Here is an 18,566-nt window from a genome sequence, read left to right as displayed (position 1 = left end):
CATATTCCATGTCCCTGAGATGGGATTTCTACTGAAACATACTATTAAGACATTAATCTTCACACTGCCTCCAGGGTTTTTTTTCTTAGTCCTGAGCTGCTGGGGTAACCCACTGCTACGCTGGCCTTCCAAAGCACCCCGAAGGTGTAAGGATCAAAGATTACTCCATTCTCCTCCTGAAAACATAGGAAGACGATCTGTTGAGGAAGTAGTCAAGATAAATCTATTTTTATCTGCTAATCTCAGTATTACCTGTCTTCAGGCAGATTGGAATGAACACTGGGAAAACATGTAAGAAAATCTAGTTTTAAACAATTCTATGCAACTCCTGTAATATATCTGATATAAATGTCTACCAGTATCAAGCATAAGGCGATTTTGATGTTATGTTCTAATCCAGCAGATCAAACAGCAAAATACTTCGGTACGAGGCAGTGAGAGGTGTTTCCCAGTGGAAACTCGAACAGTGGCAGCCAAGTCTTTGACTATGTTCCCCTGCAGTCTTGTTGCGCAGGTAGTTTCTGCCCAGCTTGTGTCTAAGTTCTATTTTTACCTGGTGTTTTTACCCCTTTCCAGATAATTAAGGGATGGGAAGCTTCTCCACTCGAATATCTGAAGTTAGGTTTACATAAGAATTAAAGCAATACCGCCTGAAGTTGAGCACAAAGATGCCCTGCGATTATGAAACAAAATAAACCATGTTTTCTTCTTTTAAAACAAAGAAAGTTTTAATTTCTGAATTACGCTGCCAACAGGTGATTAAGATAACTTTACATGACTTTATTTAATAAAACCATATATTTACAGTTGAAAAAAGTTCCAGTTTGATACACATATCTAAACAAAACATGTAACTACATAAAAACAATTTAAACGTGATGTACAGGGGATGTATCAACAGTTCTCTACCTGTCACTATAGTTTTTGAAACATTCAAAAAGAAGCTGTTATAAGGTACCTCTTCAAATAAAAGTCTTTACTGAACGAAATACGTCAATGATTGATTGCGGACTGAAGTTGCGAAACGGCTTTACAATAAAGTGCAGGTTGTACAGAATTCCTAACCTGGTTGAAGTTTTCTGTTTTCTCTCATCTGCTGCACGTACAGTGACAGTCGCAGCCTTCTGATGTATTGCAGCATTTTTATTTTTCCTTAAACCCATGAAGAAAATGAAACAGTTTGCTTTGATGGGGACACTTGTTCAATGGGAGAAAATCTCATGCATCGTGTTACAGATGCCCTCAAGCATCCAAACAATAAAATTAAGTTGTCAAAATCTTTTATGCAATCCCTGAATTTATTACAGAAACCCTCCTTAATAATTAAGAGATTTGGTATGCTGCAAGAAACTTAAAAAGCTCAGTGGCAAGTAATTCTAAGCCATTACAACTCAACTCTGTTTTTATCAAAATTCAAGCATTATTTTCAAATCAAGTTACTGAGAAGTTGAAACAATTGCATCTTCAGGCAGGTGATTTTTTTTTTCAAATGCATTTTGTTTGAAAACAAACTGTGCAAAGCTCCTTATTGCATTGCTTTTCTTCATTAAAGAACATACCTTATATACACAAAGAAATCATTTAGAAAATATATACATCTTCTAAAAACAGAAAGATCAAACCACTGAACAAAATAATTACGTTTGCAAGTAACAAACAGTGCACAGGTGTTGCAGCAGGCCTTTTCCCACAACTATGCCCATTTCCACTCTTACATTCAACATGTTACTGAGAAGAAAAAAAAACGAGAACAGGCTGCAGATGGCTAAAACAGACCTACTGGCTCCAGAATATACTCTAATCAGACAAGTGAGCCATCCTTCTAGACTTGGTTTAAACGGAAATACACACCTAGTTACAATGAGGACTTAAATCACAAAGCCAGTTACAGTACCACCTAAAAAACGTATACTGAGGAAAGAGTTGTCTCTGTTTAATAGATCATTTAAAAGCATAGTGCAAATGTTTGGGATGTTAGGCCTCTCATACCCTTTGTGAAAAGGTGTATTTGTTGTAGTAATAGTAAAAGTAGCATTAAAAACCACTTACTGACCTTCCAGCTTTCTATTACACGTCAAAGCAATGTACCATACAAGTACCGGTCATCAAAGGATCAGAGCTACACAAATTCTGGGAGAATTAACGGGTTTTCACGTCAACATCCTGATGTCTGTTTTCAGTAAGTGATGGCCTAGAAGAAGCCTTTTGGAGAAATTCAGATGGCCAACACAAAATACACACGTCTATTACACCAGGTACACGAAGTGGACAGAAAAAAAGGCCAATGAGGTAACAGACTGGCAAGCTGCACTTGTATTACATGTATTCCAAAGTGATCGGGAGTCTTCAAACGGTTAACCAAGAAACCTTGCTTTCGCTCTTTTTTAATATTACAGTCAAAGTATCACTCACAGAAAGAATGTTTGTACTAAAGGAGAGTCTTTTGACTACATCCCTTACAGTCTAGGTTGGTTTGAGCAGTGTGCAACTGTAATTCTCAGTTTTTTACTCAGACAATGCCAAAACGATCGGCATAAAACAGACTGAAAAGCCCTGGGAAGCCTATGGCCATGGAGCTAGAGGGGCTAGTCATTCCTGTTGACAGTTAACACAAATATTGCTTCGGTTAGTTTCCCTTTTCAATGGTAGTAATTATTTATAAAACAGATTTTACACTATACAATAAACGTTCTTGTAAATCAGAGGCACTCACGATTTACAGTTCAACATTCATCTGAACGCAGAGGGAATCTAAGCGGTGTAACCACTGAGCATCTGCTGTTGGCTCTCTGTAACTTGCTCTCCTCTCTTAGAGGCTGGCTTCAACGCTAGGAAATGACAGCCTGTACCTGTCCCGACAGTATTTGTCCGGCACGTTCCCCAGTAAACTGCTACTCATTACTACATCAAGTTCAGCTCCATATACGCTTTTCTACCATGGCAGCAGCAACTTCCAGAGATCCCCCACAAGCTTTTCTTTTCAGCAGCAGCGTTGGCTTATCTAACTCTTCCCCTGTGCCCTTCCTCCTTGGTTTTGCCAGTGAGCAGACCTGGGTATAAAGAACCTATAAAAATTCCTTTCAACCACCTCTCATCTGCTCAGCCCAGAGTTTTACCAGTTGGACAGATGGCACAGGAATAAGTAGCTGGTAGGCAGGAACACCCTGAAACAGCACTGCCCCAGGGGCGGGAGACATGGAAGCATACATTTACTGGTATGTGACCCTGTGTTTAAACAGAGGCAAGACAGTACAATTGGGAAATAATGCCAGCTCGGTACTAGACCCACACCTGGTGAGTTTGGAATCTAGCCAGAAAAATGGAACGTTTTCCATGTGCGTCCAGATTGGAACATGGATTTCCAAGGCATCTCAAAGAATAATTGGTTTTACACTGCTAGCATGACTTCTTTTCCAAGTTAGCTTAACGTTTTTCCTTACAGAATGGAATGTAGTTCTATGTCTACATGATCTCTTTGGTAAATGGGACCTACAGCCTATAAACCCAGAAGCATTTCTACAGAAATGGTCCTTACGTCGTCTAAGTATAAATTCCAGCACCAGTTATTTAAAACCCAGACCCAGCTCCTGTTAGGGGTATGGGAAACATATCCTGCCTAACAACAAAACTAGGGAATAGCTTTCAAAGCAACCGACATTGCTGAATGCCCAGTATTTTAAAACATCAATGAAAAAAAGAAAGAAACCTTAATGTTGTGTAGTTTTACTGCCCTCATCAGACATCTGATGTGTATCGCTGTCCACTGCAAACGCTCACTCCGCTAAAAGTTTAAGGCTAAGCCTAGGTTTCACTTACAAAGGTTTTAACCTCCCATCTCCTTTCTTTCCTCCTCTCTTCCTCTCTCCCCCTTAAGGCTATCCTACTACTGAAAAAGAACTGAAATAACACTTTGATTTGCAGGCTCACACGTGTCAAAACACTATCCAATACTTTTGCCACTTTCGATCTTTTCCTGTGAGTTCCTGGAGGCAGCCAGAGTTAACGTTTGAGTGAAGGGCTTCCTTTTTCCATTTCCCGGTTATCCTTCTGCAGAGCAGCCAGTATCTAGACAACGCAAGGAACGAGAGAGAAAAAAAGTGTTAGATTTACGAAGCGACTAAATAAATCTCTGTCCAAAGATTTTCTGATGTCATTACCTCTGAGCAATACTATTTTAGCTATTAAATATAGTTAGGTTCTCAAAATTGAGAACCTCTCCACTGAAGATGACCACTCCCCTAAGTCCTTGTGGCATGGTTAAGTAGGAATGGATTTAACGAAGGTCTAAGCTCAATCTCTCCCCAACACACACACACACACACACACACACTCTTGAAGCCTGGATGCGGGATTTTTACCCAGACTACACAACTGTAGCACTATGAAAAGGAGCTGCCTGAGGGGAACTTGTAATTCTCAGGATAAATGAACTGTCTGAAACCACGGCAACTGGGCAGCCTGTTCAGAATTACCACAGCATTGATTGGTGCTCGCCTAGAGCACTTGGCTGTCTCCAGGTCTGTTTATGTGATTTTCTGAAGCAAAACAATCAATATTTGCATTCAGATTGAAAACTTTTTATTTCCCATTAGCTGATGCACGATTTAGTTTTGTTAGCCCTCATGACTTGCAGACAGCACACTGCCACCAGTTCCTCCCCGCAGTACGCGCTCCCTGCCCTCTGGTTACTCTCCACTGCAGCCCAGCGGCAGCCCCAGGATCTGCCCAGGAACCCAACGTACTTTGGGACATTTCCTCTCAAAGAACTGCAGCTACAGGTAAGCAACTCTGACCAAGTTCAAACAAACTTCTGCATCATCAGAATTAACAGCAAGTAGCTCTAAATCACTCAGAGCAATTACATAATACTGCCAGTATTTCAGTGCAAAGGCATCCAAGCTGTTGCAACAGGTGTTCAATAGAGGCACGAACAGAGCTGCTGCTGGCTGGCTGTTTGACGGCTTCTAGAATTGGAGAGATTTCAGCAAGGTCCTGCTCAAAGATATTCTGAATAAATCAACAGCTACTCAATCAAATGAGCTTACTGAGACTTGCAAGTGCCACAGTAACAATGCTCTTTGCGGAAAAAAACTTTTTAAGGAGCCTGAGAATGAAACCAAAATACTGATCCAGAAAAGCTTTTTACATAGACCTAGCTAACCGAGAGCTCAGATTCCTTAGTTATTTGGAAAACTTGATGGAGCCAAAATCAAAGCATATAAATTCCAGAAACGCTAAGCCAACAGCCTAATCTGTTTCTCCACACCTGATGCCAAAGCCACGAGTGTAACTGCCGCTCACAGTTCAGACTAAGGCTGTATTGGCACAAGAACCTGGAGATCCTTGTTGGTAACTCCAGAAGAAAACCAGAACTTGCAGGCTTCCTGTTGACAACCACACTCCTTGTTACCAGAAGTGCCCTGGTCATCATTCAGCCGGTCTCCTTCAGTCTTCAGTTTCCTGATCACGCTGTTAGAATGACCAAGGGAAAATGGAGTGTGATGGAAAACACCACCAGCCTGTCTGACGAGGGAAGCAGGATTAGTAAGCAGCCTGTAACATTCTAAATGAGGTCCTACAAACATAATCTCTAGACAGCATCATCCCAGAACGTGACACGCAGGATGCCAACACCAGAATTACCAGAGTACAGCAAGGTGCATGGTTCAGTGCTTTTCTGAGGACCAAGTATACCTACTGCTGAGACCTGAGTCTGAATTTGACTTCTTAGCTCTACAAAATCAAATACACTCCTAACACAGGAGCAGCAGCTCAAACTATGCTGCTTGCTTATGCAGGACAATTACTGTAACCAAACGAGACGATGCTGAGATGGGACAACCCCACTCTTTTAAGCTCAAGAGCATTTGGCATCCTCTGCAAACTAGTGCCCCTGGTCAGCCTGTCCACACAGAAGTTTAACTCCAAAGCAGAGCATCCATCACAGTCGACATTCATTTTGTTAATTTGAAAAGGTATTTCCCTACAGAACAAAACATACAAACAAAAAAAGAAACCACAAATGGGTACTACAGCAAAGTGTCTAACTTCTACCAAAACACTTGCAGTCAAAAATAATTATCTAACCAGGGAGCACAGCAATTGCAGCCTAACTTCTCAAACAGCCTGGGTGGGTGGGTGGGTGTTGCCACAGGCCCCAGCACTGCTAACTACTACTGCTCCCACTCTGCAGCCCAGTCACACACTACCAAAAGCCTGTCCTAGAAAAGCAAAGTTCGGGCTTCTGAGTCCAAACTCATCTTGGTGAACTTTAAAGACTGAAAAAAGGTAAAAGGCCACCTCAGTCAGCATCTTTGTAAAAGCAAAAAATCCCATACCCTCGTTGGCTCGGTGCTGATCACTACCGGAACTACCAGTTCCAATAGCGGTACCTCAGCAAAGTTCCAGTATGTATAGGATACAAGCAAACTCATAGCTCCTACTCACTTCTGGCTTGGAAAGGGATGGCTAGAGAGTGAAGAGGCCTTCCTGACGGAAGCTTACTCAGTAACGGAATTAGCCGGGGAAGAAAGCCAGCTGGTGCAGAAGACAACAAGGTAGGTAAGATGTCAGCCAATACCAACCCTACAGTGAGCTGGCTCTCCTTGAGATCTATTTGCTCCACTGTTCAGCAGCATTTTTTCTTCAGTTTGCCACAGCAAGCAAGAACAATCTGGTAAATTCCAGCGCAGTCAGAATGAAGCTGATGAGGAGGACTGCTAGGGCTAAATTATTTTTGAAGTCATTGTCCTGTTGAGAGTATCACCACCAAACCTTTACAGTTATCACAGGCTGAAAAGCACTGGCAGAGAACAGCTGAAAGCTGGTTACCTGGGGGTATTTGGCAGAATAAGACTCCTATCTCCCCATCTCTGCAAACACTTGAAGCAGCAGTAGGCTGAGAATTTATTTGGTATGTGACGGTCACCCACACAGGACATGCTCAAAGAAAGTGAACTATCTGAACAAGGAACAAGACTGGAAGGCTACTTGTAGAGACACTGCTGGCTGAACAATGCTCTTGAGGACAGAAACAAAGGTGGATCTGTACTAGTAGCTTATGATGAAGCCCAGAAGGTAAATGCAAGATAAGCTGTGAGGAAGCCTGTGTCAGAGAGGAAATGCTAGCAGTGCTCTGTTCTCAGCTGGGCAGCACAGGCCATGCTCCCCCCTACCCGCACGGAAAGGCTCAGAACACTACAACCAGCTCCTGCCACGAACGGTTAGGAATTCTCATCTCAAACAGCACGTTGGTGCTACCTCCCATCTACCATTACTCCAGGAAAAAGCCATAAGCTCCCACTCACGGCTGAATTGCCATAACCACCAAGTTTAATGTCACCTTTCAGTTCTGCCCCCCCCAAAAAATAATTTGTATAGACTGGGCAGAACTCATGAAACAGGCTGCATTACTGCTTTGAAATAATTAAAAAAAAAAAAAAAGTTTCCCTTCCAACTGCTATGGAGTGCATTTGACCTAACTCTCCAGCATGAATGCACACAGCCATTTCCACATTCAGACAACATGCTTCCACCTTTTTTCTGTAAACTGAAATTTAATTGGGAATTGCAGTGATGAGACAGCAATTTTTTGAAGCGAAGACTTCAGTGCTAAATGTCATTAAAGGAATCAGAGATGTGGTCACTTCTGTACAGCCCCAAATTAGGCAAACTCCTCAGGGTTAACATATAATGATACTGTCCTGACCGATTCTCATCTTATCCCAAAGAGCGAACTTCTGCATTTATGTATCATGCTGTAATGCTGGTAGCAGTCTTTGTAATAAATAAACTAAAAAAGCCGTATGATACTTTACTTCATCAACTCTAACATTTCCATTCTGAGTGTCGACTGAGGTCTCCCTTTCCAGAGAAAAAAGCTCAGGCAACCCACTCACCTGAATGCATACCGAACACACAGCAAGCTACGTAGTCCTACCCACCCACAAAATCAAATACTCGGTGTAAAACATTCTCCATGAGTACCGTACATTCATCTGATAATCAAAGATCAGCATCTTCTTTACCTGAGCCCACTTTTTGTTTCTACTTTGCATCTGAATGGCAGCAATAGACGTAAAGAACTCTTCTGAAGGTAAGTCCTCTGGTAGCTTTGTTAAAAACTGAGCTATATGAATGAAGTCCATTTTGGTCAAAATATCTTCAAAAAGTTTTAATATTCCCAGGGCTGTACGAAATAAGAACTCTTCTCCATCACGGCAGAACACATCCCAGACACGACAAGCCAAGTCTAGTGGCAAAGATTTGCTGTACAACGTGAATATCCTGAAAAACAGAGTAAAATTTTCACAGTTACTGGACAAGAAAAACGTCTTGGATGCTCACAGAAGTACACAGACTGCTCATTAGCAAGTTTGAGGCTTCTCAAATATGAATATCCCCTTTGTATGTCAGAAGTACTCCTATTAGTTGCTGCATAGCAATACAGGAAAGAATATAAAATTGTACTACACTAGTACAACAGTTACAGCATATCACCATCACCTGGGGTTCCAGGCCTAATTTTTCTCCACATATGCACTGCAGAACATTTTGCTGCGCTCTCTAAAGCTGCAAATAATTCTTTCTCCAGCAGAGGTCACCAAAACATCAGCTATAAATACAACCTTCCCATATCTTTTAACACAAAATTTATTTTCACGTATGCTGAATCTAACAGTACTTCTCTTGTGCTTAGGATTTCAGGCGCGCACACACACACCTTCTCCTTTTTCATTTAAGAAATTCTGGTTTACATAAAAAAAATACAACGGAATGGAGATATAATACACACACACATATATAGGTATAGAATAGAAATCAATTTATTTTCCCAGCAAATTCTAATCATCAAAGGTTTTCTGCAATATTTGCTTTTTACTATGTCAGATTATTTGAATGATGACCCATCAAGTATAACGCTTCTCTGAGTCGTCACACTTCAGGAAAATAGGAAAATTTTGTATTTTATAAGCAGCAATAAGAGATCAGGCCATTTGCACAAATTCAGGTGACAAGTAAATTGCAGGTTAAGCATCCTGCACTATTTCATTTCATTCTGTTTTCACATTTTATAGCAATATTTTTTATATCAAGTGGAAATCGTTAAAATTCTGTTCTCCAAAAAAGCTTAATTAAGAAAGCGGTAGAGGCTGGATTGAAAAAAAAAAACACCTACTGTTCATATATATATACGAACATGTATATATATATATATACATACAAACACATTTGAATGTAGAAGAATGGCATGGTATCAGCTTCCTTGGGTTATTGGCTGAGCACGTGCTGAGTTACAGACTTCGTCTATACTTTCAGCATCTTTGTACAGTCACATCCCATATAAAAATGTCTCACTGCAGAATACTTGCACAGCAGAATTACAGCTTGTTGTCTATACACACAGGCGCACAGGAAACAGCAACAGGTTTTCCATTTAAAAAGACCAGTGCAATAGGAAGCAATTCAGCTGAACACTTTCCTGGTCACCGAGCAGCAGGCACTCAGCTAGCCCTGCCTCAACATAAGCAACAATGCCTCTATTTTTTGCTCCGTTTTTATTCACAAAAGCTATTATTCTGTCATGATTCACACCTAATGTGAATAACCCACATGTATTAAATCTGCAACTATGCAGAAAATTAACTGTCAGAAGAAATAGTCACATCTATTTATCAGAACACTGCTTTTTGTAGGAAAAGATTTACTCACATAAAAAAGCTATCACGTCAAATAAGGTATTTGACACTGATCTCTTCATAATTTGCATGGAAGTGCAATTTGCAAGAAATTCATAAAGCAATTAACTTTCATTAATACTATCATGGAATTAAATGCATCAAGCCCTACGGATGGAGATTGGGCCCCCTAGAATAAGCAATGACACAACAGCAGGAATCGTTTCTGCTAAGAATGGATCCAGTCTTTGCTCCCTTAAAACATTTCCTCCAGAAAGACATTTTTATTAGACATCTGAGCTACTGCTCTGAAAGCCAGCTGAAATTTATTACAGCAATAAAGCAGCTGCAGCAGTGCTAGCACACCGCTTGCACATGATCTGCCTGCACGGACTGCAGGATGATTTTCTGCCTGCTGCTCTCTTTCAGCTCCCTGAAGTCCAAGATGCAGACAAGGCAGCTAACGAGCACGGAGATGACCAGTGTCAAAGAACTGTAAATGCAGGGTTCTGGCTGCTATCTGTCTGGAAGAGGAAAAAAATAAGTACCGGACAGATGCTCCTGCAGCTCCCGGCCCTGCTTACGATGAATGCGTACTTTGAGGTAGACGCATGAAATCCTGGCTAGTTTGCTGCTCACAGGGGAAGCACATGACCATCATCTTATCAAGAAAGCACTGTTACCATGATCATCACAGGCTCTATTTTAATCACTCTCCCCCCCCCCCCCCTTTTTTTTTCAATTAAAAAGTCTTCATAAGATATTGTTAGCAAGAATGCTGAAGGCAGGTGTGCCAGATTTTGGATCGACAACTCAGGCACAACAACGCCAGTGCAAACCAGATCCGAGATATTCTCGTACTGCACATTCTCGTGGCCATTTTTAACAGCACACAAAAAAAAACTACAACTTCTGAGTTCAGTTGTGGAAACTGCTACATTAACTCAGCTTTTGATCTTACTCTCGGATCCTCTCTGCTTTATTCTGGTACACTACTTTTTAGTTACATTTTTATCTATTTCATCTACATCTGCTTTGAGACACTGCATCTTTCTAAGAGTTTGTGCATTACTTCATTGCATAGTGGCATTATAGACATCTATCATTATATAATGAGAACCATTCTCATCAGCACCTTTAGGGTTACTGGAGTAAGATTGTTAAGTTTATTTAGTACAATTTTAAAATCATTGAAGTTGAAGAAAGCGGAAGCATTTACTTTGCCCCTTATAGGGGTAAGAAAAAGGTGCCCATTACGTACTATGCTGTACTGACTGCAACAGAGCAACATCTTAATAAATTTGACTGCATTCGAAAATGCCTCAATACAAATACCTTGCTAGTTTCTGGGCAATTTCATCAAGTCAGAAGCACCCAAAAAGCCCTGTTCTCTTGCCTAGGTGTGCTACATGGCAATGCAGAGCTTCACTTGACTTCACTCTAACCTGCAGTGACATGAGGATCAGCACACTGTAAATTATGCTGAAGACTAATTTTTTGGAGTCTGTAACAACAACTCCAAATCAAGAAATTCGGATGTCACGAGAAACCTCTGGACAGAATTTTTGAGGTTTCTGATCCATTTTTTCTTTGAAAAGGCAGCACGCACTGAAAGCATAATCTTGAGCTTCACTTTTTGGGGGTGGGATGTTACTGGCATGACACGGATTACATTTTTCCTGTCGTGACAGACAGCAAGCCCATAAATATTTCACTGCAAGTGCCCACTACAAACATCCACACAAACAAAATGGCTTGGACCTTTATCATAGCAAGTAAAGGGTGTCAATAGAAAGTTCGTGTTCACAGAGCACAATCACGGTCAATGCAATATTAAAGAACACTGGTTTAGCCATCGGTACCAACAAAGCTCCGGGCTATAATTATTGCCCAAATCATTTTTCCGAGTGGGAGCAAAGAGGTATTTGTATATTAGCAGCAGGCCATAAATAGACCGCGTGTGTCCTTTGTAAAGCCACATTCTGCTCTGCTCAGAAGAGCCTGTGGTCTATCAGCTGACAGTGCTGAGTGGCCAAAACTGGCCTCGTCAGACACTATTTCCTCTCTGTTCTCTGTGAACCTGACTGCATGTCGTTCTTTACAGCCCTTGCACACTCGATTCCCTTTATATTCTACAAAAAAGTAAAAGCATGTCTAGCTTTTGAATTTTTACCAGGAGAAATAGCAGTTGGAATTTGAGCCTGAAGCACGTGGGTCCTTTTTAAAAGAGATGCCTTACTTGTGACAGGTATCCGCTGATAATCATTCTGCTGTACCTTTTAATTAAATTCTTAAGTCCTTGACGTCCTGCTGTCATAGAAGGCAGTGAACTGGCAGGGAAGCTGCACTCCCTAAATCCTCCACCAGCCCCAAGAATGCCCAAAGCAGCATTACATCACTTGCGTAGCACTGCTTTTTCCTTGGCACGTCCCTCCAACAAATGATTTAGGCATACCAATTTCACCGCCGTTCCCTGCGGCACCGGATACGCGGAGGAGCACAAAGGAGACCAGTCGATCCCGCTGTAATTGCAGGAGGTTTCCCAGCAACTGGTCTGCGCGGCACTGGCTACTGGAGTCCCCCCAGAGCTGGCACCAGCTGAGATTTCCTGCAGACATGCCTGCACAGTAACCATGCCAGCCACCGGAATAGCAGCAGGTGTCCCTCTGGAGCTCAGAGCAAACATGCCTTTAAATAAAAGTGATGTTGTCAGAGCAAGGCTGTTTCACTGAGATTTTTACCCACACCCAGGAGGTCTGTATGTCTTAGAGAATTCACTGGGCGTGGAGCTGCACAAGCAACACTTCACCATATTCTTCCTTGAACGAAACGTAATTGAAACTTCTTTCTTTCCACAAACGGTTTTGTTTTTCACAGAGTAGTATCCCTATTACAGCAAATTCCCTGTCAAACTGGCAGTCACTCAGGAGACACAGACAACATTAGAAACAAAATTTTAAAAAGTCCTTTGCTTTAATAGTTACTCACTTGCAAGGACACTGACCCACCCCATTTTCCCTTGCATCTTTCCTGTATTACTTCCTGGCTAGTTCCGTACTAATTATAATGGAAGGACAGCAGATATAAACTCCAATTCTCATTAATTCCCAGTGGCTATTAGAAAGATCTAAATTTGCTTCCTATGGGATCAAAGGATTTTTGAAGTAGGAAGTATATATACGTATATATGTTCAGACACAAAAATATGTATAAATACATACATGCACATATGCAGACATTTAAAAATCTCACCAATATCTCTCACAGTCGAACACCAACCCCACTGCCTAACAAAACCAAAGACACGGTTGGACAAGCTGACTAGCTCGAGACAAATGTGAAGAAGTTTAGTATAGGACTGGACAGGACTACTGTAAGTAGTCCTCATTCCTGAGGTTTAATATCATTTCAACATCTTTCCTCTTGTCATTGGACACACCAGCCCCTGCCCTCTTCCTTTCCTTCTATCCTATTCCAGCATTTTTCTGGCATTTTCCTGCTATGCAGTAAAGAAGTCCAGTTCAGCTTATGTTCTCAGCCTTCAGCCATAAAAAACTTTCTGATAGCATTTATAAATGTTGGGAGAAATGAACCTATCCATCACACCCCCCCTCATTCCCCTACTCACGTTGCATTAAAATGTAATCCCAGTGTAGCAGCACAGTCAGACAAAACCCATGCAACAGTATTCTCTGTGCAAGAGGCATGTGCAAATGAAAGGAACTCAAAGGCAGCAGGAAGCCCGTGTGGATGAAAAAGAAGCTCCTGACAAAAGTATACAAAAGGAATAAGGAGGGGAAGATGTCCCTGGAGGAATACAGAGACACTGTCTGAGCACACATGGAAGACCAAAGGCCAGCTGGAGTTAAATCTGGCTATGGCTGTTAAGGACAACTAGAAGGGCTCTGCACAGGTGCACCAGCAGAAAAAAGATCAGGGAAAACACAGGCCTGCTGCTGAATGGGACGGGGAACCTGGTGGAGTGGTACATGCAGAAGGCTGTGCTACTCACTGCCTTCTTCACCTCAGTCTACTGAGACGACTTGCCTTCAGGAATCCCAGGTCCTTCAGACCAGTGGGAAAGTCTGGACAAGGAAACCCTACCGTGGGCAGAGAGGGATCAGGTTAGGAACATTTAAACAAACTGGGCACATACAAGTGCATGGGTCCTGGCGAGAAACCCCTGAGTGCTGAGGAAACTGTCTGGTGTCATTGTGAGGCTGCTCTCAATGGTATTTTAAAGATCATGGTGACTTGGAGAGGTTCCTGAGGACTAGAAGAACTTAACAAGGACAAAAAGATTATTGGGACAAGTCAGTATGGATTTCTGAAGGCAAAATAACGCCTGAAAAACCTGATAGCCTTCTATGATGAGTGTCTTGGTGGATGCGGAGTAGATACTGCCCATCTTGATTGTAGCAAGATTTTCACCACAGTCTCCCATAAAATCCTCGCTGATGAACTGATGAAGTATGGACTAGATAAATGAAGAGTGAGATGGACTCAAAATTGGCTGAACTGCCAAGCTCAGAAAGTTATTAATCAGTGGCAGCAAGTAAAGTTTCAAGCCAGCACACTGCTAGAATACTCCAGGGTTTGATACTCAGCCAATACTTTTAAGTAATTTAATTACAGACATAGATGATGGATCAGACTCTACCCTCAGCAAGTTTGCAGGTGGTACAAAACTGGGAATAGTGGTTAATCCACCGCTCTAGAGGAATACACTGGAGAAATGAGCTGACATGAGTCTCGTGAAGTTCAACAAAGGGTAATGCCAAATCCTGCAGCTGGGCAGGAAAAAAGAAAAAAAAAAAAAAAAGAAGCACCGGTACACATGTGAAACCAACAGGCTGCAAAGAAGCTTTGCAGCAAAGGACCTGGAGGTCCTGGTGGACAAGAGGTTAAACACAAGCCTTGGGAACACAGAACGCCAACCTCCTGGGCTGCAGCAGGAACAGCACTGCCAGCAGGCCAAGGCAGGTGACCTCTCCTTTCTTCTCAGCACCGGTGAGGTCAGCTCGGGGCTTCCCAGCACAAGACACACAGACACACTGGCACAAGTCCAGCTTGCCACAAATGTCATTAAAGGCTTGGAGCATCTGATACACAGGGAGAGGCTGAGAGAGCTGGGTCTGTTGAGCCATGAAGGGAGATGGCTTGCAAGGTGTGAAAATACAAAACAAGAGGGAGTAAAGAAGATTGAGACAGCCTCCTCACAGTCATATCCTGTTAAAGGACAAGAGCCAATAGGCACAAATTGAAACACAGGAAACTCTATTTAAACATGAGAAAATAAAAACTTCTCTGTGACAGTGGTTAACACTGGAACAGGTTGCCTGGAAAGGTTGTGGATGGCCTAGAAAGGTTGTGGAGTCTCCATCCTTGAATATATTCAAAACCCTACTAGCTAAGGTCCTCAGTAACTTCCCATCGCTGACCCCACTTAAAGTTTGGACCAGGTGATCTCAGGCACTCCATGATACTGAGAAAGCTCACCTAGTGAAACTTCTAGCTGTGAGACTGGACAGAACAACTCCAAAGGGATTTCTGTTCAATGGATCAGCAACGTGTTCAGTGCTAACAACAAGCTCTGAAAGATCACAAGGACATTGAGAGCTTGGTTCAGATAGATTAACAGTCAAAAGTGTTTTCTGAAATAACAACTTATCAATCTCAGAAAAAATTGCTGCTACTGGGAATTTTGTCTTTTACTGAAAGTATTTAGTCAAACACTTGACAACAGAAGAAGCTGTCAACAATTCAAAGGCAAACCAGTTTGCACAAAAAAGATTTCATATCTTCCTGAAATTGACAATAAAGTAATATCATGATAAAATTTGACAGGTCTGCAAATAAGACCTATGTCTTTTTCATCTCTAAGGCTGTAATAGAGCTAAAAAGAAGGGGAATTTCACCAGATAAAAAGACTGTAACTCCTTGTCTACTAAGTGAAATAGCCGTAGTAATTAAAACCAATCTGTGCTGGGGACCCTCTAAATAGGATCTGAGGCCACTGAACATACGAGTAGAATGCTGCCCAAGAGTCATAGTTCATCCTTCCAAAAGCCTAAGCGCTTGTTTTCTTTGCAACTTACAGCTTTGGGAGGTGTCCCTGCCCATGGCAGGGGAATGAAATTGGGTGGGCTTTAAGGTCCCTTCCAACCCAAACCATCCTGTGATTCTATGATTCTGTAAGTCTGTGGGAACGATTTGGATTGACAAATTCAATTACTGAACACAAGATAAAGCTTTTATCTTAACAAAAGAATACTAAAACAGCCCAAAACCACTCCAGCTTATGTCAAGAATACAGACACGGAGCTATAAACTAGTATGCATATTAGTAATTATACTGTCAATGTCTTACCAATCAATAAGGTAAATATCTGGAGTTAAGTTATTTTTTTTGAAGTGAGCAAATAGCTTTGGCAGATTTTCTTCAAAGAATACCTCAAATGCAGCAAAGTAAGTCAACATCTGTGAAAACAATAGGGAGAAAAAACAGTTAGCTCTATTATCAATAGACTTCAATATATTGTCTGTTGTTGGATTCACGTTCTTCAAAAATACAATCATATGAATTACATGATGCAATACAGAGCTAAACATTTGCGTAACAGACAGCATCTGCAAACACACAGTTTAAGATCCATCCTAGATTTTGTTCTCACATTAAACAATATCATTATTGTTGTGAGTCTTGGCCAGCTTCCTTTGGAAAGAAAAACATCATCAGGGAAGAAGTTATTTGCTGATTACTCAAAATAATTATGATAACAGAATGGTGCTTTATGTTTGTGGCAGTAACCTAATGTTACACTGAACAACATCCAAGACCCAATGGATTACAAAATGAAATACAAAACTAAAATAATTTAATAGTCCATAGCAAGAGTGATGAGTCCATTTGGCTCCAATCAGAAATCATATTCTAATACCAAAGTTTCTATAGTACAACACATTTTAAAAATGAGATAATTATTTTTATCGTAAATAGAACAGAAAAGCTGAAGATCAGGACAAAACACTTATGCAAGAGAAACAGATTCCAACCCCCATCTGATACCTTATCCCCTTAACTGTACTGCTTTTAACATGAAAACTTGAATGTTATTTTAAAAATTTGAATATTTAGGACAAAATAGAAACAGGGGGTATGCAAAAAGAAAATATTCCTATCCAACTAAGAGTTAAAAACAAAAGTCTTTTTTAACTTTTCCACCCTAATCCTCTTACTCCTGCAGGAAGAAAAGTTTAACAAAGTTCTTGAATGACTCAGTATTTTTAATTACAATCTCTTGTAAATAAAGAATGCAATAAAGAATGGTTGTGGTATCTCTGAAGTACAAGTTGTACCAGCGTGCTTTTCCCCAATACACCATGACAGTAAAAGAGAAGCCTTTTGTGTGAAATCCTTTAAAAGGATGACAGATGCTTACCTGTTTTTCGATAACCTTATAGAAATGTTTTCCTGTTTCATCTGAACGTAGTGACAAATTCTAGACTACCTTCGTTAATAGCAGCACATAAAAAATTGACTTTCAAGCCAATCTGAGATGGGAATGCTACAGAAATTAGGTACAAAGTTAGGTAAAATCTCTAAACCACCCATTAGTCAGAAAAAGCTTCACGGTAAACAGGAAAATAGAAACCTAGAAACCCACTTCAGAGAACTCTACAACTGAGAACTTCCCAATATGTATTGTTAAATACACAAAGTCCAAGCATCGTGTGAGATTCATAAGCATAAAGAAGGAAGCAGGTAATGTAAGACGGTCATACTTCCAAAATGTTCTGTTTATGAGCCAACACCACAATGAAAAAAAGTCCTACTAAAGCATTTCAGAAGTACTTTAAAGCAGGGATTTTTACACATAACTGCCACAAATCACATCTGTTGATAGAAATGAAGGCAGCTCAATCAGAAATGCAGTAGCAGTTCAGGTATTTATCTTGATCGAATCAACATACAGTAAGACATTTACTTAGTAGTAATTAAAAAAATCCTGTTTAATAAAAATTGAACGAAGAAAATAAATGAAGTGAATTCAGAATAAATTACTATGATTTCCAGAAGTACCTCTTAAATAAATTAGAAAAAGTAAAACCAATATAAGACAAATTAGCATTTGAGTATTAAGCTGTAAAACTGACCAAAAAAAGTTCAGGATACACAACAGATCAGAGTATTAACCACAGGAAGACAAAAACATCTCACTTTGTCTCACCACTAGGTACACAGTTTTCCTTGTGGTGTGAATCATGGCTTTGCAATTTCACAGTATGTTAATACTCCTTCACGTAGCACCACCTCTCCTGTTCTGTAGGCATTCCTCTATCACGTAGCCTCTACTTGTCTAAGCTAACAAAACTAAAGGGCACTTTCCAAGGGGAAACTAGAAACAGCATTTCAGCTAACAAACATCTTATTTTAGCAAATTTAATTCTGAAACCATCTTCAAAAGATCTATATTTACACACTGCATGCATGAGCACATCCTCCTTTTTCAAACTAGTAATGGAGATGACTGATACTGCTTGTAGCAATGCTGTCTGAGCTGTTGTACATCTCCCACAGGCATTTACAACTGATGAGACTCAGAAGCTGTAACAAGGAATTACACATGTTTTTCCAGCAGAAAATTCCAATAGGATCCCTAGTGTCCCACTGTTTAACCAATGCAGGTGATCGCTGTTGATGTCATCCATTCCCCTGCTTTATTTCTCCCATTTAAACCCTTGAGAAAGCCGATCCTATTTTTATAGCATTAATGGGTAAATAAGTGAAAAGGAAATACAGAGTGCCATATTTTTTTTGAAAAATACTTTAAAAATAAAAATGTATTTCAGGAGATGAGTCTTACTTTGCTGTGGTACACAAGCAGC

The 18,566-nt window shown here is 40.7% G+C and overlaps 1 protein-coding gene across 2 annotated transcripts in view; it reads right to left on the bottom strand.

Moving 5' to 3' along the window:
- Nucleotides 1–756: 756 nt before the first annotated feature.
- TBC1D14 (TBC1 domain family member 14) overlaps nucleotides 757–18,566 on the bottom strand; it is a 66,720-nt gene continuing 48,910 nt past the window's right edge. For both annotated transcript variants that reach the window (XM_035547198.2, XM_035547199.2), the window contains 3 exons: nucleotides 16,048–16,157; nucleotides 8,028–8,286; nucleotides 757–4,065 (listed from right to left, as the gene is read on the bottom strand). In XM_035547198.2, the coding sequence (XP_035403091.1) occupies nucleotides 4,000–4,065; nucleotides 8,028–8,286; nucleotides 16,048–16,157 (435 nt within the window). In that variant the 3' untranslated portion in view covers nucleotides 757–3,999. The remainder of the gene's footprint in view (nucleotides 4,066–8,027; nucleotides 8,287–16,047; nucleotides 16,158–18,566) is intronic.

Source organism: Cygnus atratus, chromosome 4 (genome assembly GCF_013377495.2).
Source record: "Cygnus atratus isolate AKBS03 ecotype Queensland, Australia chromosome 4, CAtr_DNAZoo_HiC_assembly, whole genome shotgun sequence".
NCBI classification, from domain to species: Eukaryota; Metazoa; Chordata; class Aves; order Anseriformes; family Anatidae; genus Cygnus; species Cygnus atratus.
Note: the sequence above shows the minus strand (reverse complement) of the source record. Positions and strands in the feature narration are given on the sequence as shown.